This window comes from Harmonia axyridis, chromosome 7 (assembly GCF_914767665.1).
Source record: "Harmonia axyridis chromosome 7, icHarAxyr1.1, whole genome shotgun sequence".
In the NCBI taxonomy this organism is placed as follows: Eukaryota; Metazoa; Arthropoda; class Insecta; order Coleoptera; family Coccinellidae; genus Harmonia; species Harmonia axyridis.
The window spans coordinates 11,305,438-11,325,376 of NC_059507.1; the positions used below are offsets into that span (position 1 = coordinate 11,305,438).

A 19,939-nucleotide genomic window follows, 5' to 3' on the forward strand; every position below is an offset into this window, starting at 1 on the left:
ATCAAACTGAGGTTCACGTTTTTCTCTCCGACGTCGTCTAAACCTTCTTCGGTCATTATGTGCACCCAAGGAGAATCGAGATTCATCAGAAAAGACGACCTGATGCCATTCAACATTCCAATGTTTATATTTTCTGCACCACTGTAATCGTTGCCGGCGATGCTCAATTGTCAGAGGTAAAACAAGATGGGGTCGATAATGCTGCAGTCCAAAAGACCTTATCCGGCGATCAACCGTTCGGACAGTTACAGGATGGCCTTGTTCTCCTAACATCTCATCATCCAAAGATCGAGTTGTCTCAAATCGGTCTCTAATGGCCATAAGTCTTAGACGTCCATCTTGAACTTCATTTGTGCCCCTTCGACGTCCGGTGTCTTCTCTTCTTAGATTTTGGCATTATTGAACCACGCTTGACAACATCTCATAACAGTAGTTGGATTTCTGTTCGTCCCGTTAGTGATTTCTCGAAATGACAACCCCGCCTTTCGTAGACCAATAATTTAACTCTTTCTAATTCACTCAGCTGGCGATAAATTCCGCTAACACGTGCTCTAGGCATTTCGACAACAACTAAACATTTACTTTGGACCTCCTCGAACAGCTGGTTTGTTGTAAAATTTAAAAAATTTGCAGAAAACGACTACAATATTTAAGTAGGAGAAATTGTTTTCATGAAAAAACATTCACGATTTTTTTCTCCAAATTCAACACTTTACACCTTGCTATGCTCTTTATGTTTTACCAGTAACAAATTAAAATTTAAACAGCTCCTTCTGGGTGTTGCAGTTTCTTTGTCAGTTAGTATATCGCTCATATAGACCCATGGTTCTAGCAGCTGGCAACTTCCAGGTGACTTAATAATTTAATCACTGAAACTAAAACGTTGCCAGTGTGAGCTTGGCCTTACAGACAATTCTTCCTTCACTTCACATGACACGCCCATGACACAAACTCACCACCAGAGCAATCCTTGACCAGCTCATAAAAACCTGTTGATCCAATCTCATCTGTCATCAATCAACGAACTAACAACTTCGCACAAGACATTATTCAACCCTCAACGTTCAGCCCCTTCTTAAGACGTCTCCGCTTTTTACATCCGCCGTGTTAATCGGAAGTCCGGTCGATTGAATTATCTGTGAAGGTGTATCAATACCTCGAAAACACCCGGAAAAGCCATCATGCGAGAGGGAATTTATTTCGTGAAAGGGAGACGATCCATCTTGGGCAAACATTTCGATTAAATCCGTTTCATCACTCTATCAATCACTTGCACGGGGAAGGACGTGAGGAACCACTCTCCCCATTTTCATAAACACAGGGAATAAATCCCGACATATGTTCTCGGCGAAGTAGACATAATCCCATAAAATGTGCGGGTGCATTAAGGACATGAACATAAAACATTTCACGCCGATGCCTTCGCGGCGTGCCCGGAGGACGCCAGATGGAATTGGAAAGGGATAAACTCGGCACCTCGAGCATCTATATTTCGATAGGAATTTCCAGGAACTTTGGGGAACTTCAAGTCTCAGCCCTGAGATTTGTTGGGGGAGACTTTGAATTTATACTGTGTGTGGTCCGGTTCGTGGGCGGAAAATCCAGGAGACGAAGAAGAATTCGTGCCTAAAATGATGTGATGTTCGTTGTTTGTTAATGAGACAGGAGGGGGCACAGTCGATGTTACCCTAGACTTAATGGGAATTTGGTTTCTTGGATAGGAACCACTGTTCTTTTTATGTTTAATTGAAGCTATGTTTTGCACAAGAACAGAAGTAAGTCAATCAATTACTCAAAAATCGCTAGAGATAGGGAAAAAATCTCAAGACATAAATAATTAAAAGGCCACGACAAACTGAAAAAAGCAATAACATAAAGGATGTTCTATATGAAACAGCAAAGTTGTTAATACTTTTTGATATAACCGACATTACCGCAGCGCTGAAAATCTTTCAGATCGATAGAACAGTGGTTCTTACCCAAGAAACCTAATTTTCAATGAAATCGTAATGAAATCTCGTTCTCCTTAAAAGTCAAGACAGCCAACAATCGTAGCCTACCCTGCATAATTCCACGTTTTTATCGTTTAACGTTTCTTCATTTCTCAACCAAGCTCCCTGAGCTTCTAACTAGTCATTATCGATGTGTGTAGCCTGACGTTATCCTGATGGAAGACAATTATCCTCCTATTTGCCAAAGCTGGTCGCTTATGAGCGATTGTTTCCTTGAGACGGTCTGATTATTGATAATACAGCTCCTAGTTAACAATTGTACACTTAAGGAGCAGCTCATAGTGGATGATTCCCGGCCAATCCCACCAAACACGCAGCAAAACTTTCTTAGCCGTCAATCCTAGCTGGGCCATCGTTTCCGTCGGAACACCGCGATTTGACCACAACCGTTTTCACTTGACGTAGTCGTAAGTCATTAATCGCTTCAAAAATGAATCGATCTTGATGCAATTTAGTAGCGATTCGCTGATGGAAATTCGGTCCATGAGGTTTTTTGCGTCAACTCGTATGGCACCCATACATCGAGCTCCTTCTAGGAAGCAGCGGTTCCAAACGGTTTTTTGCGCAATTTTCAGCTCTTCGGCAATCGAAACAGTGCTTATATGACGGCTAGACTCGTCAATGTCTATGGTTTCATCGACATTTTCGACAATTGACCTGCTAGTGCGTGAGGCATCTTTGACATCGATATTCTCGGAATGGAATTCACGAAACCAAAATTGCGCAAGATTGGCTGTTACAATGTCACGACAATAAACACTATATACATTGCAAAAACTGTGAAGTATAGCGTATTTTCTCTTTGCTAGTATTCATCTTCTAAGCGCACTCAAACTCAACTGAGTCAACTAATCACAAAACTATCAGAAAAGTTTTTCAAGTACGAAATATCATCTTTCTAACGCCTTCTAGCGAAACCTGATCGGACTCATACCACGAGAGATGCAGATAACCAAAGCCAGCTCTTAGAAAAATAAGGTATTTCTTTTCACTACACCTAATATTTTTAACTCAAAGAAATCTATGTACTGAGGTATGATTATGATCTCACATCTGTGATGTATTATGTTTTTAGGTTAGGTTATGTTTATTTAATTGATTCAGTCCTTACTTGGTGGAAAATCATATTGATTCGTTAAAAAATAATTGTAAACACTTACTACTTTCCACAGTTTTTAATAATTTACGACAATTGTTTCGCCGTCTAAGCGGCTTCATCAGGGTTACATTTGCAATGTAACCCTGATCAGTCACTTAGACGGCGAAACAATTGTCGTAAATTATTAAAAACTGTGGAAAGTAGTAAGTGTTTACAATTATTTTTTAACGAATAGGTTATGTATATTCAATAAAAATTAAGAAAGATCTGAAGAAATCCAACAAACGATTGAAGTATATGATGGATCCAGTTATTGTTCCCTGTAAATAATTGAGATGGTCAACAGGATGCTTGAAGACCTATTAGTTTCTTCGAGTATCGAGGACATGAAAGTTTCAATGAATTTACAGGGAACGAATTGCTTTTGTATATAACTTAGAAAGGAAGTGTTAATTATTCGAGATGGCGAAGACATGTTGGGTCAATTACTCGATTGTAAATCTTAGTAGATTTACTGGGGTTAAGAAAGATCGAAAACAAGACGGTTGTACCAGATGTGTCACATCTGGGTATCAGGTTCTAGTCCTTCGAGAATATTCGATTTCCAGGAATCCGCGAAGAGCTTTGTGGGCGGTACGGCAAAACTCTTATTGGACTAGGGGGTGGTACCTTCCCCGATATCGAAGTGGTGCTAAGGGTGTGGTCAAGCCGGAAGAAGGGAAATCGATATTCAGGGGAGGTCGCAGTAAGTTGCGGTCGGTAGACAGTAAGTTCCAGCCGGTGGACAGTTCAAGTCAAGTCTAAGACGAGTGAAGAACAAATTCGGTCGGTCAACTTAAAACGTACGACGTAAAGACGATTCGCAGACGAGTCACGAACGAGTTGAAGACGAAACTCGAATTGAAGACGAAGATGTGATATGCAAAGACGTTTCGAGTAATAAACACTCTAATTAAAGACGAAATTCAGTACCGTAGTGAGAAACTTGTAATTAAGACGTAATTAAGATATTCTCAATACTGCGAGTTTGTACTGTATAAGTGTGGCTTTGTAAATAGATGTGACTAATTCAAAAGAGTTCAATTATTACAAATCCAATAAAGTCACGAAGAAGAAGACGAAAGGTAGGTAATCGAATCATACCTCTAGACGATCGATTAACCAAGCCTACATATATATTCCCTGAACATTTCAATTGATTCGCAATAGCTGTTCAAGTGATCACGAATTGAAATTTTAGGTGGAAACTGAAAATCACCCTGTATAAAACTTAAGAAAAGGATAATGCACTTTTAAATGGTCATTTGATATTCATCTGACTGACTTCTATACTGGGTAGGAATACGAATGTGATTCACCTTTTATAAAGCTCTTACATTTCAGAGTTTGAATATCGAACCTGAAAGAGTGATCATACCGGAGACATACTATATATTTCATCATCATCCGCAGAAAAGCGGCGTAATTTTGTACAAACCATTCATCCGAAGGCGATTGAACATGGAATGTTCCAGCGAATCCTCCGACGAACTGTAATTTCATCTGAAGCCTGCCTTTAAAGCGAAATTCATGATGATGCTGCAGAGATTCAATACCGCTTTGGCTCCGCTTATAGAAAAAGAAGAGAGGTCCACACATAGACCTTAATGCCCACGAATGGAGTGTGATGAATGAGGAAGATAATTCATATCGATCTGGGCTTAGGGGGGAATGAAGAAGTAAGCCTTTATCTACCGTCATCCGTTCGTTAATCGGCACCAGATTTACTCCTAATTCCTCTTTGTAGGAGATTCTTTCGGGACGTAGCGCTTCGGAGAGCTGCACCAAATAACAACAAGCGAGTCGGAGTCGGACGCGTATTTCGAAATTAGAAGCGATTCACAATTGTAGTAGAAATGAAGTTGAAGGAAAACTCTATAAAACACTTCCGTTGGTTGAACCTTCAACTTCATACTCAACACCGTTAGAAATACAGTATGGCTTGAATTACGAAAAAGTTGCGTTAAAAAGGAATGAGTGTGTCCAAAATATCTTCAATGGTTTCCGAAATATCTAGAAAACTTCACGAAATTCGATTTATAGCTATTATCCAACAGAGATTCTAATGGTTTCATCAAATTTGCAGATGTTACTCTGCCGGTTTCCAGGAAAAGGGCAATTTTGCGCATTCTGAAGTCCTTGGAATATTCAAACTTTGCGCAACTAATATGCATCATAAAATCGATCCAGAATTTGTTTTTTTGGATTTAAGGTTGATCGATGAAACTCAAAAAGATGTCATTATGGTTTTGAACAAATTCGTCTGAAATTGTCGAATGTTGAAGTGAATTAAATTATACGCCAACAAAAGAACGCATTATCCGAATACTTCGCTCGCATAGGAAAGCTCCGAAGCTTCGGATAGTGCCAAAGCTGCCGGTATAAGGAAAACAATTGGGCGTGTAACAGTTCCATAAAATAAATCTCCGACGGTTGATATATATTTGATGTCGGATTAGAAGAAGTTCCACAGCGGGCTCGGGGCATAACCCTCATTCGTCTGAAAGATTGGCGCATATTGAGTTGGGGACTCATTCAGTTCTACAGAGGCAGAGGAATTCTTCACTGGAAATATACGACGTCGTTCCGCTGTTTCTTCTGCGCTACTTCGATCTACATCTCGCGTCTTTTTCCGGATACCGGATCTCGTGCACGAAGATGACATATACGGTTGTTCTTTTGGATGCGGGTATTCGAAATGCTGTTGTACTAATAGGAGATATACGAGTCTGGGAGCGTTCGATTTTGGTGGACTGTGTGATGAAGAAATCGTAGTCGAAAAGTGTAGAATAGTTATTTATAATACAAGTGCAGAAGGCATTGATATTCTTCCACGAGTTCAAAATTCAAAAACGAGCCACGAAGTGGCGAGTTTTGGAATGAACGAGTGGTAGAATGAGCCTTCTGTACGAGTATTATACATTATTTTCTCTAATTCTGTGGTTATTCCGTTCATTCTTCCACATCTTGTAGAACAAAATCGTGCGAGAATATATCAGAAACGCACAGTTTTCATGGTTGTATTTTATTATTCTATGTTGGTTATCCGAACTTTCCGCCACGGCTTTATCTGTCAATTCATCAATTTGCCTTAAAGAAATCAGTTCTGCCAACCAACATTTTTCAATGCAAAAATCACTAAAATATATTTATGTAAATATTTCATTAATTTCAATGAAAATGCAATGAATTAGAGAAAATAATGTATAATACTCGTACAGAAGGCTTATTCTACCACTCGTTCATTCCAAAACTCGCCACTTCGTGGCTCGTTTTTGAATTTTGAACTCGTGGAAGAATATCAATGCCTTCTGCACTTGTATTATAAATAACTATTCTCTAATTCATTGCATTTTCATTGAAATTAATGAAATATTTCCATAAATATAATTTGGTGATTTTTGCATTGAAAAATGTTGGTTGGCAGAACTGATTTCATTAAGGCAAATTGATGAATTGACAGATAAAGCCGTAGCGGAAAGTTCGGAGTGCCAACATAGAATAATAAAATATAACCATGAAAACTGTGCGTTTCTGATATATTCTCGCACGATTTTGTTTTACAAGATGTGGAAGAATGAACGGAATAACCACAGAATTAGAGAATGGGTATTTTAGGGTCTATCAGTTGATAGGAACATTCTCAGACAGGTTGCAGTAAAAAGTCTTGAGATGAATTTTTTTTATACTCGAAGTTATTTCCAATCGTATCTTACCTCTCAAATTCTAGAACTGCCAGATCAAAGTCACGTAAACCCTTATGGATTAATATTTTCCTTCAATCTAATGAAAGTGACAAAGAAATTTGGCGTTCGGAATGGAGATTTTGTGATGTCTTCAACAAAAGTCTAATCGTTGATCTTTCAGAGGAAGTTTCTGGTTTTCATCTTCTTAGGAAAATTTGGTGTACTTCGAATCAAGTCATCACTGGTCATGGTCGTTGCAATAGTGTGCTTTCCGAATGGCGTTCTATTGAAAGCCCACTATGTGACTGTTGCGTAGAACAAACCATTGTCCATTTGGTGACTAGTTGTCCAATTCTAAGTTTCATGTTGGTTTTCAAGCTATCCATTCAGTTTCAGCTTCTCATTTCGAATGGGTCGCTAACCCCAAATCAATATAGTGGAAACTATAACATATAAACCTTCTTTATGGTTTTTTTCCTAATTTTATTCAGATTTAATAATAATCTGTGCGTCTTTAACTTCTGATGATATGAAGGACAGCATATCAGCTCCCTTCTGGAAATTAATGCACAAACCAATCACTACACCCTTACGGGAGACAGAGTTTTTTTCAGGTTTTTATCTGTTCATCTTGTAGAATACGTTGAAATGCATGATGCTTCATTCACAGTTCCTCTGCTAATACTGAGATTTATCTACACATGCTTCATTGTTTAAATTATGGTGGTGCGAGTTATTTTCCTTCAGTGGATTGTAATTTACATCAGCGATCGCTCTATGGTAGTTAATAACTGTGGGTCAGAGAATTGTAGGGTTGGATTGGGTGTACCCCAGGGTTGGGTTGTTGGGCCGTTGATGTTTTTTCTTTTAATTAATGATTAACCTGATCACATAGTTTCGGAATTTATGACAATTTTTGTTGATGATAATTCGTTGGTGGTCTCAGGACGGAGACTTCTAAAACTCTTTGAGCTTGTAATGATTCTCAATCAAATTGGTGTCACTCGGATACAATTATAATTAATATATATAAATGATGATCGATTGATAATTCATTGGTAATGTTTCCACTCTTTACTGCAGATTCGTCCGAAATCCATGCCAGTTTCGAAAATTAGTATGCAATTGGATTATTACAATTTAGCCAAACGATTATGTTTGTGCCGGTTAAGCAATCGTTGAATTGTGTTATTTCATATATAATTCCCAAATATCTACTTTATATCTATGTGAATATTATTGCTAGCAAACACCGTGATACGTTGAACCTTTGAATTATGCTGTTTTAATAGTATACCCTCCTAGTTCATAGTTTGGCATCAGCAACAGACGGCACCTGTTATGTTTGTTTTCGAAAAACGTTTGAAATTATTGATTTGATGGTTTAGTAAATGGAGAACTCATTTCCAATTCCTAATAATTGAGCATGATGCAGGTGGAGGATTTGAATATATCGATCAATGTTAAACCAGCATTGAATGATTATAGTAAGCTAGTTGTAGAGTCTATGCATGTAATGCCATAGAACATCAGAATCGTCGATCGTGTAACTGTGTATATGTTCCGGGCATGTTGGTCAATACTGAATGTAACGTATGTTTGAACTGTCGTCTGGCCATGTCAGGATTTTTATTCGCTGTGTCCATGAACACGCGAGAATTCAACGTTTACCTCGTGTAAACGATGAACTGTATTCGTAGCACATTTGTCAGACAAACTGCTCACCAAAAGCCGAGGTTATTGCAATGGATTGCTTCGAATGTATGGTTATGGAATTTGGAGTGACAGAAGGTTATTCAAATCGAATCAAAAGCTGCTGAATTGAGCCCTTAAGTCCAACAGAATCTTACAAATATTTTACCTGAGCACATGAAACGAGTTCAACTACACTTGTACTTTTTGAAAGACAACATTGACATAAGGGGAGTTTCATCAGCTGAAACGACCATGTGATGAGTCTAGATGAGTTGAGTATTCAAATAGTGAAAGAACTCAAATATAGACATTAACAAGATTATCTGGGAATCTTGATGCATAATCCTTATGGAGGAGTAGTATATTTCCAGCTCTAAATAATAGAGTGTGGTCAATTCAAGTTTCACTCCCCAGAAAGAATCTTGGGCTTGGACAGTGAAATTCCAATACATTACGAAGATAAGAAAATATTTGTGTTACAACTTCAATACGATGTCGATATTCCATTATATTTTTCCTTTATACGACTGATATGACTCTTTCAGTTGACGAAAAAGAGGACGCTTCCTCTTTCATGTAATTTTCCTTTGATATCGACGATATCATATCGTTCCTTTTGTACTGGCTTTTGCCCAGATATGAGAAAATATTTGGCGGAATTTACAGAAAGAACATATGTAGTTCAATGTACATATTTCAGTTTCCATTTTACTGGGAGCACTACAATGAAACCGTTTGTTTTTGACTATGCCTTTGAAACTTGTAGTTATGAAGTATCTCATATGGATATCTAGTTGTTAGATATATTGAACTACCTTATCCTCGAGGACTTGATAATGCCAGCACGTAGTTGCGTTGTAGGAAAGAGATACTTCTTGTGCAAATGCTTACTGAGCGCTTTCTACCAGTTGGACCTCATCAGCAGAATTTTACTATCGATAAAAATCTGTTGTCTTTTTTCTACCGAAAATCATTGACTTGAGACAATAACAATAAGAGACACAGAAGTCCATTGGCTGATTGTTCGACAATAAGCATCTGACATATTTTCCTTAGATTTCATTTGTTCGCTCACTATTGTTTTTCTGCTGTTTGAAAACTACAAAGTTGAAAAACCGCAGTATGGCCAAAGTAATTTTGAAAGAGTCGCATCTTATATGCAACAGAATCTGCCTGGTGAAAATCTCTTTACAATATTAGATCACTCTTCCGAATGATATTGATGAATGCATTTCTGGATTACATCCCAACTCCTAGTCTAAAACCGTTGCAGGTTTACTATACTTAAGTGCGCTGAAGTACATAGTTTCACCTTCAACAAAAAATGTTGACAAAAGCAATAAACTGAAAGAGAAACGGTGACGTAATATTTCAGGTAAAGATCACCCCAAGAAGTTCCTCAGTGACTTTAGAACTGCGAGATCCAAAGAGGAATTAGAATCTTGGTTAGAGCATGCTACTCATCTGCACTAACTTCCCTACAAGGTACTGCTGCTTCAGGAAGACAAGTGCAGATTTTGTTGGGAGGAGAGAAAAAGTCCTGATCACCTGGTCACAGAATACTTCATCATTGCAAGCTAACGCAAAAATGCTTTGGATGAGAAGTTTGTTGGAGTGAGGATGTAACCTTCGACACGAATTCTGGAGATTATTAGAATTCTACACCTTCTCCAATTGTAATTCAAAAAACATAACATGTTTCTCAGAAAGTAAAATTGTTTTAAACGCATAAGGATGAATGAAAATAACATCTCATTTTCATACTCAATAAGCCTAAGAAACCTGCAGCCTGCAGACTATTGTAAGGTGCTCTGAAGAATGAAATCTCGGCATTTTACCAAGTAGTTTATTCAACGGAGAGTTTCAAAATCTATCAGATATAGATCACATCAAAAAATTCCTTAGTAACTTTATAACTGCAAATTCTGAAATGGATAAGGAGATGCTGCATCGTTTAAGAGGATTCCCTACAGGACACTGCCGCCTCAGAAGGAACCTGTTGAGAATAGAGTAATCAAAAACTCGAGACAAATGATGGCAAAATCTCTAAGACATATATCACACCTAAAGATTCCTTCGTAACTGTATAATATAAAATATGCAAGTTCTGAGAAGAATTTGGATCTCATTAAGAACGTGCCTACACGACTAGACACTACAAGCCTCAAAAAGCACCAAATGAGAATAGGGTTATCAGAAACTGAGGACTGCAGAATCTGTGGAGAGGAGGTAGAAACTCCTGATAACCTGGCCAACGCAAAAACTGCTTTAAATGAGCAGTTTGTAGGAAGGAGGATGTAACTTTCGTCGTAGATGCTGGAGATCCTCAGAACTCTAGAACTGGAAGACATGTTGATGAAACAATGGTGAGAATAATACTGATGAGAGAACAAGCACCTTAGGAGAATTATGGGTTATTAGAAACTGACGAATGCAGATTTTGGGCAATAGAGGAAGAAACTTTTGTGCACTTGATCATTGCAAGCCAACGCAAAAATTCTTTGGATGAGAAGTTTGTGAGATTGAAGATATAACCATCGTCCTGAATACTGGAGATCCTCAGAACTCTAGTACTGGAAGACGGGCTGTAGATGGTACAGTGGTGAAAACAGCTCTAATGGGGAGAACAATAGAACTAGGTTAGCAGTGCAAAGTAACATAACAACAGTAACCAGCAATGATTACGCGAACAAAGATTGTAAGCTAGAGAGCAGGCAGCAATTGATCGCTGATTCTATTTGGAACGCATATCGAACGTAATACATTCCACCGCTGTAGATTTCATTCGATTTCACGACACGTTATTCGGAGCTACAGAACTCAATTAATGTCGGCAAACTCTTCGTTGTTCATATCAAGAACACGTGCGGGACACGAATTCAATATAAACGTTGGATAACCTTGTCCCAATGAATGGAGTGATAATTACTCTGGTTTCACAGCCATGTTACTGGGTTTGTTGTTGATCCGAATGGCGACCATCATGCATATTCATACGCTCTCTCAAATTGCACATTGTGAAGGCCTGTTGGTCGGAGCGGCGGCCTTAAATTGTTCCGTTCGTATAAACGATACAGCGAATCGTTTATAAAAGCCCGTGCCGACGGATGGAAAACGCTCTCATTGATTTCTGTGGCCGGTGTTGCCGTGAAGGGCTGCCAACGTTCGATGGTGCAGGTCGTCAATGGTGATGCTTTTGAATATTCATGGTGTTGTTTCGTCGTGGTTGTGGTGTCGTTGTAATTGATGATTTATCATTTAGATGTTATTTGGAGTGGGATTAGTTTAATTGGACTGGATGAGCTGGGCTGGATGCTGTTTTGATCCTCTTCATGAGCTATGTGAATACATAGGCCTTCTTGGCAGGTCCAATAGTTATTTCCCTATTGCTAAAGGTATTAAGATGATGTATGAAACAGCTGGAAGATTTTTCTTGAATCTCATTTTTCTTTTCGTAACTAATATCCAGAACACAATATTACAATTATTACAATTACAACCCCTCAAGAATCTAAACTAGCTATATGGATATGCCGAAAAAATTGTTTCATTTTCGAGCGTTAAGTGGTAGAATTTATGAACGAATTCTAAATGTGATATAGTTTACTCAACTTATAAGTTGTTATCAACTTTTTGTCGCACACATGGGTGAATAACAATAACAGAGAGTGTTAAAGAATTTGGGAGAAAATGATGAACACAGAAACTAACTATTACTACTCAGAAATGATTTGTTAGCTATTCAAACAGCATATTGAAAAAAAATTGTTCATTTTCCAACAAAATTAGTCACTCAATTCTATTCAAGAATATTGGGAGGGTTGACATTCCACTTATGGAGATGATCGATTAACCAGAAAATAAAAAAATTGATATATCTTGGCGTTCTCCGGAAAAAACGAAACATCCACCTCTACTATTTGATATGGCCACCCTGTAGGATGAACTTCTTGTCGAATCTGATGAGTAGCTGTGAATTGGAAATTTTTCAAAATATTTTTCATCGGTTTCCTTACTGTTTATGATGACTCTATTCACTCTGCCACGATTGTTTTAAAGGCATGTTTTGGGAGTCCTATGAAAGTTAGCTCTATGGATAATGACTATGATTCAATCATTGGACACCAAGAAGTACATGCCAATTCCACGCACCAAATTATTCATTTTGAGGTTCAGAAAATACATAGGTGATTGATAAAAAAGCGTTGAAGAACTTAATTGTTTGGTATGCATGTTTTTCCTATGAGACATGGGGTTCTTTTTATTACAGTTCATATACCTTCTAGTGCATTTTGCCCCATTTGTAAGATAGTGTTCTCGATACAAGGGGTCTTACCAGAATAACGGAACATTGATGTTTTTTAAGCATTTTTATTCAATCGTGTGATCTACCAGTTCATTGTAACAAAATCGTGAACAATTATTGAAAATTTCATCAATCATCAAAGATATCATCAATTGCAAAAACTACGCATGTGACAGTAAAGAAGTGAAATCTATTACCAGAAATGTTTCACTATTCATGAAAAGTTATCATCCAGATCGATAGGCATGTAGTTCTTTCTTCTCCTCTGACGACTGTTTAACATCTTTACGGTCTAGATATGTAATTCGCAGCCCAACTTCGAAGATCTTCATTATTTTGAATGGATAAATATTAAATTGATTGCCTGTCTCAAAGTTTTTTCAAAGTTTTTTATGGGCAACCAGCTCCGCTCACTTGTTTGTAGTTAGTTTATTTACAAGCTGCATCTGTAACTCTTGTCTCTTTTGTGGCTTCGAACAAGATAGATTTCGTTCACAAGAATTGTAGTTTTCTCCTTCAACCTCACACCTTAACGTTCTAATGATAGCAGTTGCATCAAGACAGTAAAAAATAATATTGATAACTTCTATTTTTATTACAGAAAAAGTGGCAAACAGCTCTTCCCCTGGTGATATCGACAGTGATCATCCTGATGTTCCGGCTGCAGAACAAACCTCCGAACTTCTCAACAGCCGACAACCCCACATCGAAAGAACCCAAATTCCTCACCAGGTTCCTGACATTCAGCTACCTACCAGTCTTCAACATCTGGCTTCTCCTGTTCCCTTCGACCCTCAGCTTCGACTGGGGCATGGACGCCATACCCAGGTTATCATCACTGGCAGATCCTCGAAGCTTCCTCACCATCATGTTCTACGTCATCCTCATCGTGACGGTGAAATACTGCCTCAACAGCATAGCGTCAAACCACGACCTGGACAAAAGGCATTACCGGAAGCGGGATACCCGAAGGACCAAATCGTGTACAGTGTGTAATCATTGCATGGCCGACTGCCACACGACTTCTTGCCGCACGAACAACAATAATAACAGTGTGAACGGCCACTTACCGTGTATGTGTTTGAGGCATTTCAGATCGACGTCAGCGACGACGTCGGACAACAGGAGAAATTTGAAAACGTCTCACGTGGTGCTGCTATCGATCGGGTTTTTGGCTATGCCCTTCCTGCCGGCCACCAATCTGTTCTTCTACGTCGGCTTCGTGGTGGCGGAACGCGTGCTTTACATCCCGAGCATCGGTTGGTGTTTATTGCTCGGCCTGGCGTTCTCCTCCGTGTGGAATAACACGAGATACCGGCCGTCGCTCGTCGTGTGTCTCGTGACGGTGCTGGTGGCGTTCGGAGTCAAAACCGTGCTCAGGAACGGGGTCTGGTTCAACGAGGAGTCCCTGTATCGATCGGCGGTGCCGGTGAACCCTCCGAAAGGTAGGTCGGCGCATTCTGCTTATTTGTACCTAACACAGATTTTCACTTCGGGAATTATCCGGGGAGTTGGACCCTTTTTTTTGGGGAGGTGTGGTTCTAAAGTCTGGAAGACAGGTGTTCGTTGATAGAGTGTTTCCCTGCCAGCGACAAGGGTAGCTTGTTCTTTGTTGTGTCGCTGTGACCGTGTTGATTCTTCATGGTCTTCTTATTTTTATATCGCAATACTTCTACGTTTAATTTTCGGAATATGTTTCATCATATAAACCTTATCCTAACTATTTCAAACGCATCATAATAAGAGTTTTGAAATTACATAGATTCGGTGAATGATTTGATTCTTAAAGACTAGGACACAGAACTTGAGCGGAATTTGGGGCTCATCTCCATATAAAGGAGCTATAATTCATTCATACAAGGTGATTCGTAGAGACAATTGAAAGCTTTGAGTAGAGAACATCAAGCTGATTCCTTAATACCGCCATACGGGTTTTCTGAAGCACCTTGTTTCCGATGATTTTTTTCTGAATTTTGTGAAATTTTTGTGGCTGCTTATTTTTTTTAAATTAGCATGGATTCGACTGAAACTTTGTTTTCTGATCAACATCTTTTGCACCAAAAAAATAATAAAATAAGGTCTTTTTAAAGTTCTACCTCGAAAAAAACATTCATTGTAGGACACTTCGTATTTCCCACTGCTGAATTTTTGATGGTTCGAAGAAAAATGCTGTCTTCTTATCGGAAGCAAGTGATGAATAATATCTCTAATATAAATTACAGTTTGTCAACCACAAAAAATTCTAAAAAAACATTCAAAGACAGTTTTCACCCATTTTTATGTTTATGAAGTGGTTATTTTTAACAAGGCCATAATTAATTGAGCACTTAAAGGCTTACGACGAGGTACACAATATTGCCGAGCTTATAAAACGATCGGTAGCAAACCTTATTAAACGAGCAGAAAAATTCATTCAACTGTTTTGAAAATGTTCTTTCAGAATTTTTTGTTGGCAAACTGTGAAATCTTCAATAAAAATAGTATTTATCAATTTTTGTTCATATCATCAATGAAAGGTTTGAATTAACAATTTCCAATCATCAATTAAGATGTTCAGTTATTGGAGAAACAGTGGTAATTGAATTATTATTGATTATCAGTCGGATATACAAAATATAGGTACGTATAAAACAGAAAAACATATAAAAATTTAGATATGTTGGGCATAGTGATGAATTGATAATTTTGAGATAAAAATCTGTTCAAAATCTGAAAAGATGAAAACTATAGTAAAAAATAGTAAATACGGTGTAGTATTCAAGTTTGCATGTCAAAAGGACTTCATTCATTGTGAACCGAGGTCCGAACCTGCCAATTTTTCTTATTGTTGTACTTAGGGTTGTATTTTGGCTAGATGTTAGTCGAAAAACAAATTTTTAATCTGATTCATCCATAATGGCGAGTTATGCAGAAACAAAAATTTCTTCAGAAAACACCCTGTATATGGGAAACTAGATGACTTAGTATGCCCATATAGGGGTTATTTGGAATTAAAAATCAACAAGACGTCGTCTAATCACAGTATCCAATTGTTTTTCAACTGGTCTTCAGTAATAATGTTTGTTTCATGAATACATCCAGTCATTAAAGAAGCCATCTGAGTAAGGTTTTCATGGAAATCTCTCGAAATTTTTGACATTCTCTAGCCAGAATATCTGAAAATCTAATCGCAATTGAAGTTTTCAAATATTTATACGAGGATGGATGTTCACTTGAACAATCAACCAAAATTTCCTACACCATGTAGTGTTAAAAATAGCTGATGAACAACAAAACAGATATCGACAGCTAAAAATTTGAGCACGATTGGACCAGCCTCATATACTTTTGTGAATATAATTTGTTCGAGAACTGTTGGTCTCTGATTGGTTCCTTTCACAATAAGAGAAATAATCAAAAATAAAGGTTATCAAGATGAATCTATTTTGACATTATTATTCCGTATTTTGATGCTGTAAATTCACCTGGCTCATCATACCGATCAGTTCGACGAAACCATAATATCTCTCAGACTACACAAGCAGCAAACTCCCCGTTAGCGCGAAAATCAAAGACGTGTCTGAAAAGAATCAGGTGAAAACTCTTTCCAGCGAACGACTGGGACAGACCGGAGATCCAACATGCCGGAAGCTGTGCTCGAAGCTCTCTTCATCCCAATTCATCAGGAACTTGTAGAAACGTATTCATTATTCATGTGGCGTTGCGAGAGCGATCAGTAATGTAGATATCAAAAGTTCCCGTGGCGCAGCTCAAAGATTTAAAAGTAAAGAGTAGGAGAGAGCAAGTTAATCCAATTATTCATTTCGGCAGTGGAAGAGATCGGATTGAATTCGTCTGCTGTTTCTACCGCATTTCAAGTTTGCCTGTATGTTGGCGCTGAGGAACGTCTTGAATCCCAAACGAACCAACACCTGTTCGCGCTTATTTGCCGAGTAGATCCTGGGAAATCAGGTATATCAAGGTTTGGCAATATGTACTCGTGATTCCTACCCGGCGAATATAAATGGTTTCGTATTTGGTTTAGAGTTGGATGGATGAGGTTCTGAATGGATTTGGGACGTCGTTGGTGGAGATTTTGGACGAATTATAATACGAGGGTTCCTTTTGATATTTTGGGATTTGGCAACCATGTTAATTGAACGCCATAAACGACGTTAACGTCGTGAAGTATGCCAGTTTTTGAGCTTGAACGTTGTAACATTCTAGCCCAACTTTTTAACTCTTTCGACGTGGTTAACTCTTCAACAATGCACCTTACAAGATGGCTTTTGTATTTCGAAAATCGGCAACCCTGATAACACAACTTGAGAAGCTACGTCAATATGATGTTATATGCTAACTGACAAAGAAACTGCAACATCCAGAAGGAGCTGTTCAAATATTGAATTTTTTTTTTTTAAATATCGATAGTATAGCAAGAAGTAAATGATTGAATTCGGAGAAAGAACTCGTGAAGGCTTTTTCATGTAAACAATTTTTGTTACTTAAATATTGTTAATGTTGTTTTCTGTAAGTTTTTTGAATTTTACAACACACCAGCAGTTCGAGGAGACCCAAAGTCGATGTTCAGTTGTTGTTAAAATGCCTGGAGCACGTGTCCGAGGAATTTATCGCTAGCTAAGTGAATTTGAAAGAGGTCGAATTAGTGGTCTACGGGAGGCTATGTTGTCATTTCGAGAAATCGCTAACCGTACGAACATCCAACTACTGTTATGAGAAGTTGTCAAGCGTAGTTTGATGATGCCCAAAATCGAAGAAGAGTAGGCACCGGACGTCGAAGGGGCACAAATGAAGTTTGCGATTGACATCTAAGACTTATGGCCATTAGAGACCGAATTGCGACAAGTCGACCTTTGGCTGATGAGTGGTTGGGAGAATAAGGCCTGCTATCTCGATCAGGTTTCGCAACCTAGAGTGACGTCTTCTTCCTATGCTTCTTTCTATAAGGATTTTTCCTTTCAGTGAGTTGTACTCATCACCGCGCATTAGGTGTCCAAGATTGTCCCATCAATGCATCCATCGAATTAATTTGACTATTTGGGTTGAAGTTTCAACAGAAATCGGTGTTTATCGCTGGTTTACTAAATCAAGTTGTCTCCGTTGGCTCAAGAACAAATTTCATGAAAGCCATCAAAAACCGATGCTTTATAAACATTGATAACGCGAAATCATCATTTAACATACCGTGAAACAGAGGCATGTTTGCATATTAGTTCCACCAGCATTCATTCGATTTTACAAGAACATTGGTTGTTGATAATCTCAAAAGTTCACAATGACTCATAAAGAAACTGATCGTTCAGTGTTCTGTGAAACTTTCTAGGATATAATAATTTTTAATCTTGAAATATCCTTACTTCCAAATTTTGCAATGATTTAACTGAATAAAAAAAACTGCCATCTAGGATAACTCAGAATTATATAGCTACCTGCCTACATCAACCGCATGGGCGTTGTTAGATAATAAAGCTTTTCTGAGATTATGCTCTCATACGTTCTTGTTTCATTAAATCTGACAACTAACTTCAGAATTCGTAGAGAAAAGCTTCCTCGCAATTTTAATATCAGACGAATACAATTCCCGGCGGAACAAAACATAATAATTCAATGAATGTTGAATAATTTGTACTAATGGAAATAGCTTGGAAGCTATCACGCAACTCATGGGGAATGTTTGCTGAAGCAATTCTGTAGTGTATGAATTTTTCTTATTTATGGCGCTACGAAACAGAATATAATTTATTACCCAATGCGTCATGAAATTATGTGTCCCTGTTCATTGAAAATGCTAATGTTAGTTTCGAAATGAATATTTTTTCGTATTCAAAGATGGTATCCAAACATTTTATTGAGGATGATATAATTTGAATAGGATATACAAACGTTTGGTATGATTTTTAAGGACGATCACAAAATAACGGATATTCGTCCATCATTAGAAATGATGAAATCATAAGGGTTTGAGTTTCATATTTTTTGAAATGAACCTTTGAAATCCTTCGAGCTGAATATCGAAAATAATGAGTAAAGCAATGAAGTGAGGCCGGTCTAATCTGGCTGCTGGCTCAACCGTGATGGAGTCAGGTATCGATTATATCCCCAGTGTCGGCTGAAATGTTCCCAAGAAAAAATTGATTCTATAGAGAAATTATTCTTTTTGCGATGTGTGTTGATTGACAGACGATTATTTCAACAAAGTAAAGAACGACATTTCGTTGAAAATATGTAGTCCAATTCAATTTTTTGAAGCATATAACCTTGATACTGGAGGCACATAATACTGAATTCAGTATTTTCACCTCAAAGACCAGGCAACGTTAAAACATAGCAATTTTTTCTTTTTATCCCACGTGTTGAGATATTTTGCATGAATCATCTCCTGAAATTTGCAGAGCTTTTCCGAAATCAGAATAAAAGTTTATCGAACTCCTTCCTCGAAATATCTCGACAAATACGATCTTACAAAGTGATGTAAAGATGTGGTTTTTGGAATGAAATTTGCATACATTAAGGAATGAGCTCCACTCACCTTCCCCAACCTTCATATCTCCTCCACTCAGAGTGAGAGGGCGTTCCTGGCGAAATTATTGAATGTACCTATTATATTTTTCCATCCAGAAGTGGATTTTCTTGTTTCAGAAGGTTGCACTCGAACTTCCCAGCCATCGTTTCCAGTGGATCAGCAGTTTCTATAACTTTCTGAAAACTCCGGCAAACTTCGAAACTTTCTGCAAACTGCCAAATTCAATACGAAATGCTTGCGATCGTCGCTTCCACAATTTCTGAACCCATAAAACTGTAATTATACGGTTGATGATTACGTTCGGTATATTTGTTCATTCTGGTAGGGGACCGTGGGTTTGTAAATAAAGAGAAATGGTACTGCAACATCTGGAGGTGACTGGTGTTTCACTTCTGCCATTTCTGAATGAAATTATTTCAAAATTTTTTGAGATAAGACTAAAAGAGCAAAGAAACTTTTTTGGCGAGTCCAAGTTATGAGGTGCGCCCTCTCCCAGGGGTTTGGTGTTTCGTCCCGAGATCGCTGGTGGACTTAGTTAGGCTATCCAGCGATCTCTGCCTAAGACACACCATCTCTTAT

At 38.1% G+C, this 19,939-nt stretch overlaps 1 protein-coding gene across 1 annotated transcript in view; it reads left to right on the forward strand.

Moving 5' to 3' along the window:
• LOC123684122 (protein O-mannosyl-transferase TMTC1-like) overlaps positions 1–19,939 on the forward strand; it is a 240,015-nt gene that overhangs the window by 44,053 nt on the left and 176,023 nt on the right. The window contains exon 3 of the mRNA XM_045623261.1: positions 13,439–14,282. Within this exon, the coding sequence (XP_045479217.1) occupies positions 13,439–14,282 (844 nt within the window). The remainder of the gene's footprint in view (positions 1–13,438; positions 14,283–19,939) is intronic.